This window comes from Juglans microcarpa x Juglans regia, chromosome 1S (genome assembly GCF_004785595.1).
Source record: "Juglans microcarpa x Juglans regia isolate MS1-56 chromosome 1S, Jm3101_v1.0, whole genome shotgun sequence".
Lineage (NCBI taxonomy): Eukaryota > Viridiplantae > Streptophyta > Magnoliopsida > Fagales > Juglandaceae > Juglans > Juglans microcarpa x Juglans regia.
Window position 1 is genome coordinate 6,056,804 of NC_054595.1, and position 17,254 is coordinate 6,074,057.

The 17,254-nt window shown below is 37.4% G+C and overlaps 1 protein-coding gene across 2 annotated transcripts; it reads left to right on the plus strand.

Moving 5' to 3' along the window:
• The first annotated feature begins 871 nt into the window (after positions 1-871).
• Positions 872-13,120, plus strand: LOC121247632 (protein trichome birefringence-like 25). 2 transcript variants are annotated; one of them, XM_041146025.1, is made up of 6 exons: positions 872-1,096; positions 1,233-1,386; positions 1,801-3,997; positions 4,405-4,465; positions 4,567-4,790; positions 5,794-6,260. In XM_041146025.1, exons 2-6 carry the CDS (start codon positions 1,272-1,274, stop codon positions 5,849-5,851), a joined length of 2,655 nt encoding a protein of 884 aa, XP_041001959.1. In that variant the 5' UTR covers positions 872-1,096; positions 1,233-1,271; the 3' UTR covers positions 5,852-6,260. The 2 variants fall into 2 exon arrangements, with proteins under 2 accessions (XP_041001959.1, XP_041001960.1); XM_041146026.1 differs by lacking the exons at positions 872-1,096; positions 1,233-1,386; positions 1,801-3,997; ... (1 more) ...; positions 4,567-4,790; positions 5,794-6,260 and adding exons at positions 9,799-10,255; positions 10,642-10,925; positions 12,026-13,120.
• Positions 13,121-17,254: the final 4,134 nt, after the last annotated feature.

A 17,254-nucleotide genomic window follows, 5' to 3' on the forward strand; every position in this document is an offset into this window, starting at 1 on the left:
GCAATGAAAAGTTGTTTTTGTTCCATGAATTTTCAATAATTTAGCTCATTGTATGGCTAAGTATATACTTAAAATCTTTGAGAAGAGCATTATTTTGGAGGGAGTCCCTCCTTGTATGCATCACTTAATGTAATAAGTTGAATAAACATCATTCTTCTTCTCAAAAAAAAAAAAAAAAAGATGTTGTAGAAAGAAAGCAATCATATTAAAACAATGCATGTTAAAAATAAGATTGTTGATGCATGAAAGAATTTATAAAACGAAATACAACTTGCATTGAACAATTGAAAAATAATATTCATCGTTAAGATTCTATGAGTATTGAACTTACTATATTAATTATCTTGACTATTGAACATGAATGAAATAAAAAGTAATGATTGAAAGTTTAATGGGTTTATTTGATCCAAAAAGGAGCAAAGAACACATTAACTGAATCCTACGATATTTATTACGAGAATAGAAATGCTTTAGTTAAAAGAGATCTTAAAAAATAAATTCATAAACTAATATGTCTCGACGTGATATGTCAAATTATAAAATTATTTTTACTATAAAATAAATCTAATATATTATAAGAAATCATATCAATTTATATATTTATTTTTATTGAAACACTTTTTATTTATTATTGTATCTTTAAAATTTTTGATAGTAATAAATAGGAAATAAATTGGGTAGAGGACCGACCTTAGTCCAATTTTGATGTTCGGATAAAAGCATAAAGTGGTCCCATTAGTTTCTTCTTTTCTTTTTGCAGGCCAGACAATAGATGGGCGATTCTCGAAAGGAAGTTGATGTGGCCAAGGTTTTTATTAGAAACGGAGTCGTTTTAACTTTTAACTGGTTTCGTCGCTTTTTTGGCCAAGAAATTGCATTTCTCCGGTCAATTTCCATTTCCATTTCCATTTCCATACAACATTGGAGCCCGTTCCAAGAACTCGCTGGCTCTCTCTCTCTCTGCAAGTCCAACTCTTTCGCTTTAATCCGAAATCATGAACAGAGAATAAACTCAGTTTTCTCAGAACACAAAAGTTCTCAGTCTTCCTCTTCCCTCTGTTTGATTCCTGAGAAAACTGTTGGTTAACCACTCAAGGTTTTTTCTTTTTTTCCCTGTAGAAAAAATTTACCCTTATGTGTTGTCTTTTCCCTTGTAGTCTCCAGCAACCATTCGTTGACTATACACAGTTTTACTCCATTTTAATATTTTCTATTCGCTCTTTTTTTGTTAGGTTTTTGGATTCGTTCGAATTTTCTTTTGGTTGTCAACAATGGCGGACTCGGCTAAAGTACGGCTGGTTCGTTGCCCAAAGTGCGAAAATCTCCTCCCGGAGCTCGCTGATTACTCTGTTTATCAGTGCGGTGGTTGTGGTGCTGTTCTTCGAGGTACTTTTCCACCTATTGAATGGTATTCTGCAACTGTTTATTGCTTTATGAGAAAATGAGCACAGAGAGAGGGAGAGGGAGGGAGGGATAGAGAGTGACATTTGGAACTATGTGCGTTTCAATTTCCTTAAAAGTCCGAAACTTCGTAATATTTTTTGTATCTACCATTTCTCCGTAACCAAAATAACCCATGGGCAAGAAATTCCATCAGCACAACTATTAGCACAATAGGGTTTGGTTTTAAATTTTCTTGATGCCAAAAGAAATCTGTAAGCTTTTGGTTTAAGATTTCAGTTACCATTTCCTTTGTTTGATCTTGCAACCACATAGAGCATGACCCGGTTTTCTTTCCGCCCCAAAATCAGTTTATTTATCCAAACGTTAATGTAGTATACTTATTTCTTTACTCTGCAGCCAAAAAAAAGAATTGCGAAGTAGATGCTGCTTTGTCAGATAAGTCAGATGAAGAAAGGGTAGGCGGACTTTCCACAAAATCAGACAATTACTTGGATAAAGGAGCGGTTAATTTGAGTGATGCTTCTGATACAGATGTTAAGCCAAATGGTGACCCTTTGGGATGTGGTCAAAGGGATTCAGAAAAGAATGATACAATGGGAAGGGATAAAGGGGAACGTAATTCTGAAATAAAATCGACAAGTGGGTTTCAAAGGTCAGGATGGATGTCTGATTGGAAATTTGGGGAGAGAGATGAGATGGACGGGTTCCAAAGAAACCAAAAAAGTAATGTTGAGGGTGTGAGGTTTTCAACTTCAAACCATCCTGATGAGGGCCCATCAAATTACAATGTGGACTCTTCTTACAGCTATGGGGAATTGTCGAGGAATGATAATGACCCTGATCGGGTTAGTAGGGTTAAGTATCTTGAACAAGATCGAGCCGAACTTTTGAGGAAGCTGGATGAGCTAAAGGATCAACTTAGTCGGTCTTGTAATGTGGTTGATAAACCAACAGAGAAGGTTCCACTTGATGGTAGGACGGTTCCTCCAGATCCTTATGGTGGGTGTGATAATTGGTTTCGAAATGGTCCTTCAGCATTGAATAGGGCTTCAATGCAGTTCTCTGGACATGATAAGCATGTGGCAGGACAACCCTATTCCAATTATTGGCCTGATCCATTTCCTTGTACAAAAAGGCATGAAATGGCCATGCATGGCTTCTACCCGTCGATGCACAATCCTAATCATAATCCTGGATTGGGAGATCCTTTTGGATCTCAAGGGCTGAGGAGAGCTTCGCACCACTTACCTAGTCAATGCCCACACCCACCATTGCATCCATACTTCTCTGGACAATATGTTGATCACAATCCAGAATCATTTGAGCCATACCCAACTAACTCAATGTTTCACCAGCCTTCTTGCTCTTGTTTACATTGCTATGACACACTTCAGCGAGTTTCAGCACCAGCACCTGCCCCTTCTTTCAGTAATAAAAGATTTCCCAATGTCCCAAACCATCCCGTTACGTACCATCACGAGAAACCTGGGGCATTTGGTCAAGTTGTTCACAATTCTACAATTCCTCCTCCATCAAGCAATAGCGATCCACAACACCACACAAGATGGCCAAGTGACCTTAATTCGGAGATGGGTGGTTTTGTTTGTTGCCATCCTCGTAGGGTTGTGGTAGCTAGTGGTGCCCGCCATTGCCGTCCCATGGCAGGTGGTGCACCCTTCCTAACATGTTATAATTGCTTTAAGATACTTCAACTGCCCAAGAAAGTGCCTGTTACTTTGAAGAAACAACAAAAAATGCGGTGTGGGGCCTGTTCTGCGGTAATCAATGTTGCTGTAATCGACAAGAAACTAGTCCTTTCGGTTCATGCACAGACAAAGGATATTCCCATAGACTGCGATGGTAGTTCTAGTGAACTGGTTAAAGGCGGTTCTTCACATTTTTATGGCCACATGAATAGGACCAAAGCAAATTTCTCTTCTGATGATTATGATGAATCTGATTACAACTTTCAGTCTATAGATGTAGAACCTGTTTCATTGTCTATGGGCACGGGTTTGAACTCAAACAAGGCTGGAGAGATGGGAAGCTTTCATTCTTCATCCCCAAGCCCCTCTGAGGATGAAAGTGGTCCAGAAGTCTTAATTGGTTCAAAAGACAACTCCACTCAGCAACCAACCAGAGTCATTCTATCTCCGCCACCTCCAGGTTCACCTCTTCAAGAACATTTTGACAATTCTTCTAATAACAATGTAGTGAACCGGTTTGCGAAAGGAAACAGAAGTAGTCGTTCAGACCAAGAGAAAGTGAAACCTAGCAAGGCTACCTCACGCCAGAATTCTTTAAAAGAGGCATCACATGCAACTGAGATGGATGTATCATTCAATGAGTACTCCAACACAGGCGTCTCTCAAGATTCTGGAGATGCAAGCAGAGAAGATGATCGGCCAAGAAACAAAGGGAGTGAATCCTTTTTTGCAAATATTATCAAGAAGAGCTTTAAGGATTTTTCCCGATCTAACCAAACAGATGAACGTAGCAGAAGTAATGTATCTGTAAATGGGAATCTCATACCAGACCGCGTTCTTAGGAAGGCTGAAAAGCGTGCTGGACCAATTCAACCTGGAAAATATTGGTGAGTATACATTCAAAAGCCTGTGTTGTGTCAATCCTCCAGACATGCATGCTTCAAATGAACACTAATTTTGTTGTAGTACTGTATAGTGAGAGATATTACGGTGCCTATGCTAAGGGAAACAGTAACAAAGTTGTGTGATCAGTAATAACAGTAAAGACCAATAATAGTAATGCTTATGCTGAAAATGAATTTCATTGTGGGCATTGGATTCAGCTAACTGTTTCCTCATTTGGATATCTGATATCATAGAAATCAATCTGCCTTACGGGGATTGTATTTAATTCTTTTGCCTGGAAATCGAAATATTTGCTGTTGCAACTGGGCTATCAACAGAAATTCATACTTGTCTCTAATACTCCAGTTCTATTAATAAAAATTTTTTCTTTCAATTTGTTAAAAACCAGGTATGACTCCCGAGCTGGATTCTGGGGTGTAATGGGTGGACCTTGTCTTGGAATCATTCCTGTAAGACCAACTGATTATAAAAGCAGTATTTGAACACCAGTCATATGTTGCTGGTTTTGTTCCTGGTTGTAATTGTATTGCTCATGATATCTCTCTTGCAGCCATTCATTGAAGAGTTCAATTATCCCATGCCAGATAATTGTGCTGGAGGAAATACTGGTGTTTTTGTAAATGGAAGAGAGCTTCACCAAAAAGATTTAGATTTGCTTGCTAATAGAGGGCTTCCAACCGCTAGAGATAGATCATACATCATTGAAATTTCTGGGGGTGTCCTGGATGAAGACACTGGTGAAGAGCTAGATGGCCTTGGCAAACTTGCCCCAACGTAAGTACCATTTTTTTTGTGGATATTTCTCTTCCTCAATTCTGTTCAGCCATTAATTACTTGAAATATGCAAATTGCTGTAGTCATCTGCTCAGGATAATACTTATAAAAAACAAAATCTGCTCAGGATAATGATTCTTTCAATGCATGTCTTCTTAGATGAATTTTCACTATTCAAGATTCGATGTTGCATTTTCACTTGCTTCAAATATTAAGCAATAGCTAGAGGCTATCTAGGTTGGAGACAAATAAATGGTAAGACAATGAGGAAATCATCACTGTTTAATCAGAGATAGCATTTCTTGGTGACCCAAGGGCAGTAGAGATGGCGTGTTCAATAATTCAATTTGATGGGGGAGTAGATAAACAATAGCCGCAAAGATGGGTTATATAATCTTCTATATTCTTGGAAACATTTAACAGTTTTGTAAGATGTAAATTGAAATTTGGTCATGCATATACTAGAACATAGATTTAATATCTATGCCAATGAGCTGGTTTTAGCATTTAAGAAATTTGGAATGAGATGAGAGGGAGGTCTTGTGTTCGAGACCCACAAGGGGGAGTGTGTGTTGAACTTGTTAAGAAAAAAGGGAAAAAAAAATTATTCAAAGACAATTTTTCAGTGTAGCATATGCATCATTCCATCTGCCGCATCATAGATCTGCTACATTCAGTTTATAATGTACTGCACTACTCCTGCCACTTGAGTGGCAGCAACATGTCTACAAAACCAATTCTACTTTCAATTTTATTCACATCAATCCTATTATTCAATTGCATGAAAAGAAAAATGTCTGCTATTTCTGTTCTAGGACTGACCTTATCCTCTATCATTTTCTAAGGTCATGGTATAATCTATTTTGCACTTTACAAGAACATCTGGCATTTCCGGTTGCCTTGAATCTATCTACAAATGTATAATATTTATTCATCTAATATCTGAACACTTGTGGGTATCCAAGAACAACGCATAGCACGTCTGACTTGAAATTTTGAACAGAGTTGAGAAGGCAAAGCATGGATTTGGCATGAAGGCTCCTAGAGATCGTAATCAATAGAAATCTCAAAAGTTCTATTGCCACTTCTGACATGTTGGAAATAGTAAGCCGTCCTGTGCCAGATTTGGAAAAACAAAAAACCATCTTAACAAATTCTTTTGGAGGATCTGCACGAAGTTTTCTCACCTTGATGGACATGAATAATAAAGATTTTGGATGATCGTTCCACCACTGGCGTCTGAAAGCCATATATCTACTGCTAAACATGGGATGGTTGTCATGCCTGATTCATCTGAAGGGATTGATCGGCTTGTTGCACACCACAGTTTTGTATTTTTATATGTAAATCACTAAATCACTTGGTTTGTTTCCCTTGACCTGGTTTCGTTTCATTGTTGTAAATTGTATTGTGCTATTTGTTGTTCTTGAGGTTGAAGTTTACTTTGCAATGGTATGGTCATATTAGTAATTCTGTTTCCCAGTTAATGGTATTAGCCGATGAACAACTTGAAATAATTTCTCCTATGTTTTTTCTAGGGTTAAATATAAAACCGATCCTCTTGCCTTCTTCAAAAACAAATTAAAACTACCTATAAATTACATTAATTATGGGTAGGAGTAAAAGAAAGTCTTGAGGATGTTCTATAACAAATATAACCGAAGAAATTCGATTATAATAAAAAGATATTAATTAATTAATTCACAAAATATTAATAATTGTTCTTTTAACTATTATCATCTTATCATCTCTTGGCGTAGCTTTAAATGATATGATCTTATGAAATTCGTTAGATCTACTTTAAAATAAAAATAATGTTTCATTTTGATGTACTAGATCAAGTTACATCAATTTGTGAGTTTACTTTTGTGCAATTCTTTTGTGGTTAAAGTATTTTCTATAAATGATTAGCAAAAAAGTAAATAGTTTTTCAATCATAAATAAACTACTTTCCTAATTAGGAGGATTAATATGTTATATATTAAATTGTCATCTTATTTATATCGTATTATTTTTAATATGAGATTGTCTATCAATCATTAACTTTGTTATCTTAAAAAATAAGAGTTAATCTAACTATTGATAAACAATGTTAAGGAAAATGTGATAAGATAGTAGCGTTAGTTCTATCTTAAAATTCAAAATCGAAAATAGATCTTATTTTCTAAGAGCGGTGCTACTCTGCCGCCCGAGTAGCACCTATCGGTATTATCGCTAGTTGTAAAACTAGTTTTTTTTTTTCATTTTTTTATTCACATCTTTTTAATGTATTTAAATATTTTTAAAAAATCAAAAAATACATCAATACATTTAAAATCACTTTCTTCATCATTCGGTAAAAAAAAAAAAAAAAAAAAACCGAGCCGTCAAACCAAAGAATATAATTTGAGCGGTATAATAGACTTTTCTATTTTGTAAAAGAGGATTGAGCAGCGGAATTTACTCAAACCGTAATCTAGTTTAAAGTTGGAATTCCTAAGGAGATATGGCATACCAATCATTGGCCTATATGGTACAAACGCACAAAGACCAATGTTTAGACACTGGGCCCTAAAGTTTTATGGCTAATGGTTGGCCCACCTTCAATTCATGAGGCCCACCTATGGCCCTTTCAAGTGGGCCCAAAAATAAAAGATGGGAAAGAGAAGCAAAAAGAGTATGTTTTTTGAGATTGACTCGGTGAAATTGAACTTAGGACTAAAATTGAGACGGAAAACGCTTCTTTTAAAAGCTTTTTGCTTTCCCAATAAAAAGGATAGAACCTTGCAAGCTGTGCATGTCGGGGGCAAGCCAAGGAGGTACCCTGCCTGCCTGCATGTTGTTGGGTGCGCGCTCGCACCTCCATGCTACCCTCTCCTAGCATGCATGGGCAGGTTCGTCGCTATTTCGTGTGTGGTGGGTCAATCTTTTCGTTTTCTTTCCGGCCAAACAATGAACTCCGGCTTTCCAAGAAATTTAAACAAGGAGTAACCATGGGCTGATATTAAATGTTAAAAAACCACCGAGTTAGAGAAAAGAAATAGAGATGATGATGATGATGATGGTAAAGTTCTGCAGACTCCAATTAAATGCTTGGACGGTTGGGATAGACGGGCGAAACGGTACAAACATTCTCAACAGGACGTGAGATTCATTAACATCTAGAACTTGAAAGCAATGAAATGTTTTGGGTTTAGGCAAGAAATGCAAATCTTTGATAATTTTATTAGAAACCTATTTATTTAATTGAAATATGATTCTTTTGTAGCAACAAATTAACAAAAATGCAAAGTTGCATGCTCTAATCTCCTCATGCGCACCCACTACTTCTTTGTAATTGTTACAAAGCACGAAGACAACTCGTGAATCTAATCGTTATATATGGATGCTGTGAAAGAAATAAGTGTTGAAAAGGAAAGAAAGTATGTGCATTTCTCACCCTCTGGAATAATTTTCTTATCAGCTACTATATATTAACTGCACAAACCTAACATTTTATAAAAAAATAAATAAAAAGTTGTCAGGTATGAAATGTGAGAGTGAATAATAACTGATGCATAAAAAAATATTTTATAAATATATTCTTCCCTACTTATAGCTCGGGAATGGGTGCAGGGTGGCACTCGTTTTTTCCGATTTCTCCAATTTATTTTAATTTTTCAAATTATTTGATTTCTTTAAAATACTTTGACATATTAATTTAAAATGTAAAAAAAAAAAAAATGCAATGTTTCTATTTCAAAATTTTTTTACATGTTTGTTAATCGACAAGTGTCAAGCTATTATTGTTCTTCATGTAATGTTCAAGGAATTTACAAACTCAATCATACAATGTCACACACTAAAAATTTCACTTTTTTAGAGTTCATGGACCAATCAATACTTAATTTTTATTTTTTGGGTAAATACAATCTGTATTTTAACAATCAATTTCTTGGACCTGCATGGACCGACACTAGTTGAGATCAATTATCATTCCTGATATTAGTTTAAGCATCTTAATCAATGATTAAGGATGTTTAACGTCTAAAATTCTTTCCACTCTACATGTTGTTGGGGGTGTGGTTGGTCTTCTACTTTGACTGATATGAACCCCATACCAAACCTTGTACATTTGTTCCATCTTAAATGTAAATGTTCCCATTATTCAAATTATTTAATCAAGGTGTTCAACCTTTTTTTAAAAAAAAAACAAAAATTGATTAACCAATTAAGTGTAAGAGAAGTACTATAACTACAAAAAGATTATACAAAAATAAATCTACAAACTGATAAGACTTCATATGCTACGTTAGATCTACTTTATTATAAAAGTAAATTTACAATCTAATATACCATATCAAATAATATCAGTCTGTAAATTTATTTTTATAAATAAAATATTTATCTATATGTAAATATGAGTAATGTTACTTTTTGTGATGCACCATTTCAACTAATTTCTTTTATTAACAATTTAAATGACACAAACTTGAAATCTATCACATCACTAATTGTGATTAAAAAAAGCAAAAATTAAAATGAAAAAAAGTATTATTAGAAATATTGAGAATTATTTTTAATGATTAAATATTATTAATGGGGTGGGAGAGGTGGTCCACCTATGATGTTAACATTTTAAAGCAGTCAGATAATTGAAGTTGCAGACAGCTGTGCTTGAGCTATCCAACTTGCATTTACTACTGATTTATATTTTGAAAAAGAAGCCATCCATCCACTCTACAATGCACTAAAATGTTCAGATGAGAAACAAGACATGTGCTTCGGATCCATCATGATCATGATGTTCTGTTTGTTGCCTTTTCCAACTTGCTACCAAAACAATCAGAGCAAACAATATACTTGGATATGGACTGGGTGACAAATATTCTCTGCTCAGCTGCAGATTCATGTACCCCCATGCACCAATTCCGCAGACGCATGGGTTGGTGCCAAAAGCTTTTTATAACGATTGTCTTTGTCTTAACAGCCTCGGTGGCCGTGAATGGCTTCATAAATCTTTGGAGGTCGAAATTCCAACGGGTTTAACGTATCTACTCGGCGACAGCTAGCTGCAAGGGAGCGAAAAGACGACACACGTACACGTCCTTTGTAATAAAACCTTCTCTCTTTTTCATGCTAAAACACCGATTTTTCTGTTGTGAAAAGTAATGCCACTTTAGTTTTTCTTTTTGCGTTCTTCTTTCTGTATCTGCTCGGAGATTTTCTTGGTCTTTCTGACACGAAAATGGCGAAGGAAAGGAGGTGGGATTCGAAACTGTTATCACTCCAGAAACACAATCATGTCTTTGTGAAGTTTGCCATCTCGTTTCTCGTATTGGGTCTTGCTTTTCGCCTTTTATCCTCTGATTCTATCAGGATTGTTTCAAACATAGAGACACCCCCTCTTGCAGAGGAGAGAACAGGGTCCCCTGTTGTTTCTCTTCCCATTGAAGCGCCTGTTTCTTCTCCATTCCCTCAAAATGAAAGCTGCCCATCTGAGAATGGTAAGGAAGTCTTCCATCTTTTTAATATATATGTTTTTGTTTATGTTAAGATGTGCATGAATGATTAACTTAAAAATGGATCTTGAATCTTTTTATTTACTTCTTCCTGTTTTTACCATCTTTCTGTGAGGTGAAACTGATGCAATTCACATTGCAGTCCAGCCAGATCATTAAGCTCAACTACTCACTGGTTCTTCAGTTGTTGGGCACTAACAAACTTGTGTAGTTTATGCTAATTTATATCTGAAATCTATCTCCAAGAATGTATATGAAAGTGGTTTCTTGTTCGAGTTTAATTCCTTAATACTGTTGGATCTGCTGACTGTTGCCCACCATGATCTTCCATCATACATTAATTTCTATTGATTTTAATTTACGCAATATAGTTTCAGTAAAATGTGATATATTCAAGGGAGATTGGATAGCTGAGCAATCAGGCCCAGCTTACACCAATGAGAGCTGCCATGTGATTGAAGACCATCAAAATTGTATCAGGAATGGACGGCCAGATTCAGGTTATCTTTACTGGAGGTGGAATCCAAGGGACTGTGAATTACCAAGGTTCAATTCTCACAGATTTCTAGACCTTATGAGGGATAAATCTTGGGCGTTTATTGGTGATTCCATCTCTCGTAACCATGTGCAGTCTTTACTCTGTATCCTCTCTCAGGTACACTTTTAAGCTGAAGTTTATGTTTTGCTTATAAATATCAGATTTTGGCACACAACAACTGCTAAGCTATTGATATTGATATGTTCAAAATTATGAATATTATACATTTTAGGTACCACTCTTCTTATTTTTCAGTTCTTTTTCTGTGCTGGTAGATCATAAGGATACTGTCATAATCCAACTTCAACCATCAATGCTGATTTCATTTGTGGAGCACAGCTGTCCCTTTTATGTTAGACTACTGCTCTGAAGAGGTTGTGGTGTCTTGTCTTGGCTTGGCTAAGCAGGTTTACCTACCATGTGGAGTACTGGCTTTCTCTTGAAAGTCAATAATTAGTTGTGAGGGCATTACTGTTACTGTAATTGGTTTTTCGTCTGCACTTGTCATTAGCACTAATAGTGACCAGCACGATTCCGGTTATTTAAATCAAGTCCTCTAGAATAAGGGAACAGAAAGAAGCAAGGAAACCAACAACTTCTATAACTACTGACAGTGTTCTATGTTCTCATTTCTCCTTAATGCGGATCCATTTTCACCATCTTTCTGGAAACAATCTGGGTACTTCATAAAAAGGGTTTACACGACTGGGAGAAAATGCAAAGTGGGATAGGTCTCTCTTATCTGTATCATCGCGTTATGTTTGGATGTTGAGATGATTTCTGATGATCTATGAATAATAGTGAAAAAATAGTGAATAGTAGTGATCTGTTTGTAAAATAGTAGTGAGGTAGTTCTCTCTTATCTGTATCATCTTCGGGCTACGTTTGAATGTTAAGGTTATCTCAGATAATTTGTAAATAATAGTGAAAAATTAATGAAAAATAGTAGTAATGAACTGATTGCGAATAGTAGTGAAATAATCTCATATTACTTCACTTACCAAACATATTAGCGTTAAAGAAGTGTGGTAATTATAAAGTTACACTAGGACCTACTGCCAGTACCTGTCATGATTACTTAGTTTTGCTGTCTGAAGAAGTTTCCATCGATGTTTTGTTGGTTCTAGAGCCTCAGATACATATCCTCCTATCAGTTTTTAACAGTTTGGTCCTTCATATTATGCAACTAATCAATCTTCCATGATTATGTTCCACAGGTCGAAGAAGCTGTTGAGGTCTACCACGATGAGGAATACAGATCCAAAAGATGGCATTTTCCTGCTCACAACTTCACGCTTTCAGTAATATGGACTCCTTTCCTTGTTAAAGCAGCAATCTTCGAGGACATGAATGGCGTGTCTTCATCAGAAGTCCAGCTTTACCTTGACAAACTTGACGAAAAATGGACGGATCAATACAAGAACTTTGATTACGTGGTGATTGCCGGTGGAAAATGGTTTCTCAAAACAGCAATTTACAATGAGAACAACACCATCGCAGGCTGTCATTACTGCCCTGGAAAGAACTTAACGGAGCTAGGATTTGACTATGCATACCGCAAGGCACTTCAGCTGGTTCTCAACTTTGTAATGCATGATGAGTACCACAACCATAAGCCATTTGTCTTCTTCAGAACTACCACACCTGATCACTTTGAGAATGGAGAGTGGTTCAGCGGAGGGTACTGCAATCGAACAGTGCCATTCAAGGATGGCGAGATTGAGATAAGAGATGTCGACACCATAATGCGTGACATCGAGTTAGAAGAAGTTGAGAAGGCTGCAGGTGTAGGGTCTGAAAATGGGGTAATTTTGAAGCTATTAGATACAACCCGCCTTTCGGTACTGCGGCCGGACGGGCACCCGGGACCCTACAGGAAATTCCATCCTTTTGGGAAAGATAAGAATGCAAAAGTTCAGAATGATTGCTTACATTGGTGCTTGCCAGGGCCAATTGACTCTTGGAATGACTTGGTGATGGAATTGCTGGTTAATGGTGAAAAATATAGATGACTGCTTTCGTTGTCTTTGGGCTATCTGGGTTTCCGAGGTCCTTGGGATCTGGCTTCATCAATTTTGTATATTTGAGATGAGGCCCTGTTGCCATCTGCACATATACCCTCCATTGGGTTTATCTCCAGTTGTTCTCTTTGCATGCTGATTTATCTGTGAAGCTGCTAGGAAGGCATTGGCCAGACTGCATCCCGTTGGGAAGAGAACTTACAAAATGCGTTTGAGTTGGTCTCATTGTATTATAATATTAAATTTTGTTTCCCATAGGTTAATTATTACACTTGTATTTTTTTTGGTTAAGATCTAATATTTGACTAATATCAACCTACACAATACAAAGAACAATGCAGGTGCACAGCCAAAGAAAATTCACTCTGCCACGTCCACTTCTGCCATAGAAGATTCTGGAAATATTCCTTAGTTTGTTAGTAGTGGTCCACTGCTATAACCGTTTCTTTTTTTATTGCCTTTTCTTACTCTTGTACTGATGTCTATATAAAAGAGACGTACACATTGTAAACCGTTTCGATGAAATACATAGCATTATAGAAAGAGATCTTACAAAAGTAAATCTATAAACTAATATGGCTTTATATGATACGTTAGATCTATTTTACAATAAAAGTAACTCTACAATCTAATGTTCTACATCAAACCACGTCAATTTGTAGATTTACTTTTATGAGATCTTTTTGTGGTTAAAGTATTTCTCTTACAGAAAACATGGTCTTCCTTTTTCTTTTCATTCTGTTATGGTGTCAGAGCTGCTGACTAGTAGTCTCTTGATCCTTCTTCTCACCATGGCCACTAAACCAACCAACCTCAGCACACCTCCTCCCTCCCTTACGTCCTCATTTTCTCATATAGTCACCATTAAACTCAACCCAGAAAATTACATCATATGGGGAGTTTAGACCTCTGCATATTTGAGAGGCCAAGACCTGTTTTCCTATGTTGATGGTACTTTAACAGCTCCTTCTCCCACTCTCTTAGTTACACAAAATGCTTCTTCTTCCTCCACTACTCAATCCAATCCTTCTTACCTTTCATGGAGACGGACTGATCAGTTAATACTCAGCATCCTTTTTTCTTCCCTCACTAAGTCAGTCATTAGGCATGCTGCCTCTGCAACTACATCTCGTGAGCTTTGGCTAGCTCTTGAATCCATGTACAGCTCCCACTCAAAAGCTAAAGATTTCCAAATTCGGTTTCAACTTACCAACTTGTCTCGAGGTGACCCAATCCATCTCAGACTATTTTAGCAAAGTGCGTATGCTAGCTGACACTCTTTCAGCCACTGGAAATCTACTACCTGATAAAGAATTTGTGACTTATCTCTTGAATGGTCTTGGACCATCTACGAATCCTTTATCACCTCCATAACTACTTGAGCTGAGCCTGGTACCTCTCATGAATTATATAATCTACTCATGATTCAAGAAAGTCGAATGTCTCATCTCTCTTGTAGCAACAACACTTCCAATCTTTTTGAGCCATCTGCAAACTTGAGTACTGGACATCCATCTCGTGATCAAAGAGGAAGACCACCTTGTCAACAGAAGGAGAATATGCAAAAAATTCCTTGATTTCTCATTGAATATTTGTGGTATTTATACACAGAATAGGACAAGAATAAAGGAATAATACTGTTACAATAACTTGAGAGAATAATAACAGATTTGTCTACTGTGCTATTCTAGAAGGAATATCGTGTGTCTGTTGTAAATGGCGTGACCCACTACTCAACCTCTCTGGTACAGTTGACGAGTAGTGCATGCTCGTCTGCTGTTTGTTGAAATGCTCTAGTGTTAAGTCAGTTATGCTAATACGACTCTTCGAGTCCAAAGGGGTATCAACCACGTTGAGACTCGTTCGAAGATGATGAAAGTGATCTGCAACAACTGGTTTAGTAAACATGTCTGCTATTTGATCCTTGGAACTGCAGAAATTAACTTGTAAAGTTTTGGTAGCGACCCGATCTCTTACGAAGTGGAAATCGATGTCCATATGCTTGGTCTTGGCATGATATACTGGATTCACTGAGAGGTACGTGGCCCCTATGTTATCGCACCATAAGTTTGGAGCTTTGGACAAAGGTATGCCTAAGTCACGAAGGACAGTCTGCAACCATATGGTTTCTGCGGCAGAGGAGGCAAGGGACTTGTACTCTGCCTTAGTAGATGAGCGAGCCACAGTGCTCTGTTTTTTTGAACTCCACGAGATGAGGTGATGACCCAAGTAGATGCAATAGCCTCCAATGGATCGACGGTCATCGGGACAGCCTCCCCAATCCGCATCTGAATATGTATGAAGTTGAAAACTGGTTTGTGGTTTGAAGAGCAGACCAAAATTGATTGTAGCCTTGAGGTACCTTAGAATACGTTTGACAGCAGTCCAATGTGTGGTCTTTGGGTTGTGCATGAACTGGCATACCTTATTCACAGCAAAAGAAATTTCTGGCCGAGTGAAAGACAAGTATTGAAGCCTCCAACGATGCTTCTACATAGTGTGGGATCATCAAAGTTTGGTGAATCATGTTTGGACAGCTTTAGTGAGGTTGCCATAGGAGAGGAAATGGATTTTGCAAAAAGCATCTTGCTCCGAGTAAGTAGGGACTTGATGTACTTCCTCCGAGACAATAGTAAACCATTTGACAGATGATCAACCTCAAGACCCAGAAAGTAGGAGAGAGTGCCGAGATCCTTAACTGGAAAGGCACGACTTAAGTTTTGAATGAGAGTATCAATAGCAGACTGATGAGATGAAGTGAGCAATATGTCATCAACATAGACCAGAAAATAAAGTTGAACTTCATTGTGGTTGAATATGAAAAGAGAGGGATCTGCTTTAGAGGAACTGAAGCCATAGTCAAGCAACCAACTGCTTAGCTGAGCAAACCATGCTCTCGGGGCCAACTTGAGGCCATAGATGGCCTTGTGCAACTTACAAATGTAGTTTGGATGACCTGGATCCACAAATCCCTGAGGTTGCTGCATATATACTTCATCAGTTAAGGAACCATGTAGAAAAGCATTCTCTATATCAAGCTGTCTTAATGGCCAAGCACGAGTAACGGCAATAGATAGTATTAATCTGATTGTGGATGGCTTGACCACAGGACTGAAGGTCTCGTGATAGTCTAAACCGTGTTGCTGGTGAAATCCCTTAGCGACCAAACGTGCTTTTCTTCTGTCAAGCGAGCCATCAGCTTTGGTTTTAGTACGGAAGACCCATCGACAACCGAGTACATTAGCTGTGGGAGAAGGAGGAACTAAGGTCAAAGTATTGTTCTGCTATAGTGCCAAAAATTCCTGATGCATAGCAGCTCGCCAATCAGCAAATTTAGATGCAGTTGAGTAACTTGATGGATCATCAGGAACTGAAATAGTGGTAGTGAAACAGTAACGAGATGAGTCAGTGAAGGTTCTGGGTCTGGAAGAGTTGGTCTGGGTACGTGTGATGATGGGAGAACGTGGAGGTATGAGCACTGATGAAGATAGAGTGGGAGAGGAATTAGTTTCAGACGGAAGAGTGGGATGCGAGCTTGAAGATGATGTGGGCGTGGAAACATGAAGGGGAATGATTGGGCTTGGGCCTGGTCCAAGTATGGATGAAGGTAGAATTGGTAAGGGGACAATTTTAGAAACAGGGGAATGAGCAAGTGTAATGGGCTGAGGATTTGAAAAAGGAAAGGAAGCCTCATTAAAAACTACATCCCTAGAAATATATATACGATTTTTACTCACATCTAAGCACTTATAGCCTTTATGAAAATGACTATAACTAAGGAAAACACAAGAGGCAGACCGAAAATTGAGTTTGTGTGAGAGATAGGGTCTAAGATTAGGCCAACATTCACACCCAAACACTTTAAAAAATTTATAATCAGGCTCAGAGTGATGGACAAGAAAATGAGGAGATTTATTTTTGATGATTGGTGAGGGGAGAAGATTTATTAAGTAGACAGAAGTCTCAAAAGCATCTGCCCAAAATTTAAAGGGTAAAGAGGAATGAGCCAAAAGAGCAAATCCGGTTTCGACAATATGTCGATGTTTTCGCTCAACGAGTCCATTTTGTTGGTACGTGTGAGGATAAGAGAAACGATGTGTAATGCCAAATTTTTGACAAATGGAGGTGAGAGGCTTAAACTCTCCTCCACCATCAGTTTGAAGAGTAATTAATTTGGTATTGAATAATCTTTCAATATATGGTAAAAAAGTGGTGAATATATTGGCAACATCAGATTTGAGTTTGAGTGGAAAAAACCATGTATAATGTGTGAATTGGTCCACAAAAGAAAGATAGTATTTATAACCAAGTCTGGAAACGTAGGGAGCTGGGCCCAAACATCAGCACAAAGCAAATGTAAAGGCCTAGTTAAAGTGGACTGATTATTACAATAAGCCAGTTGATGGCTTTTAGCAAGTGGACATT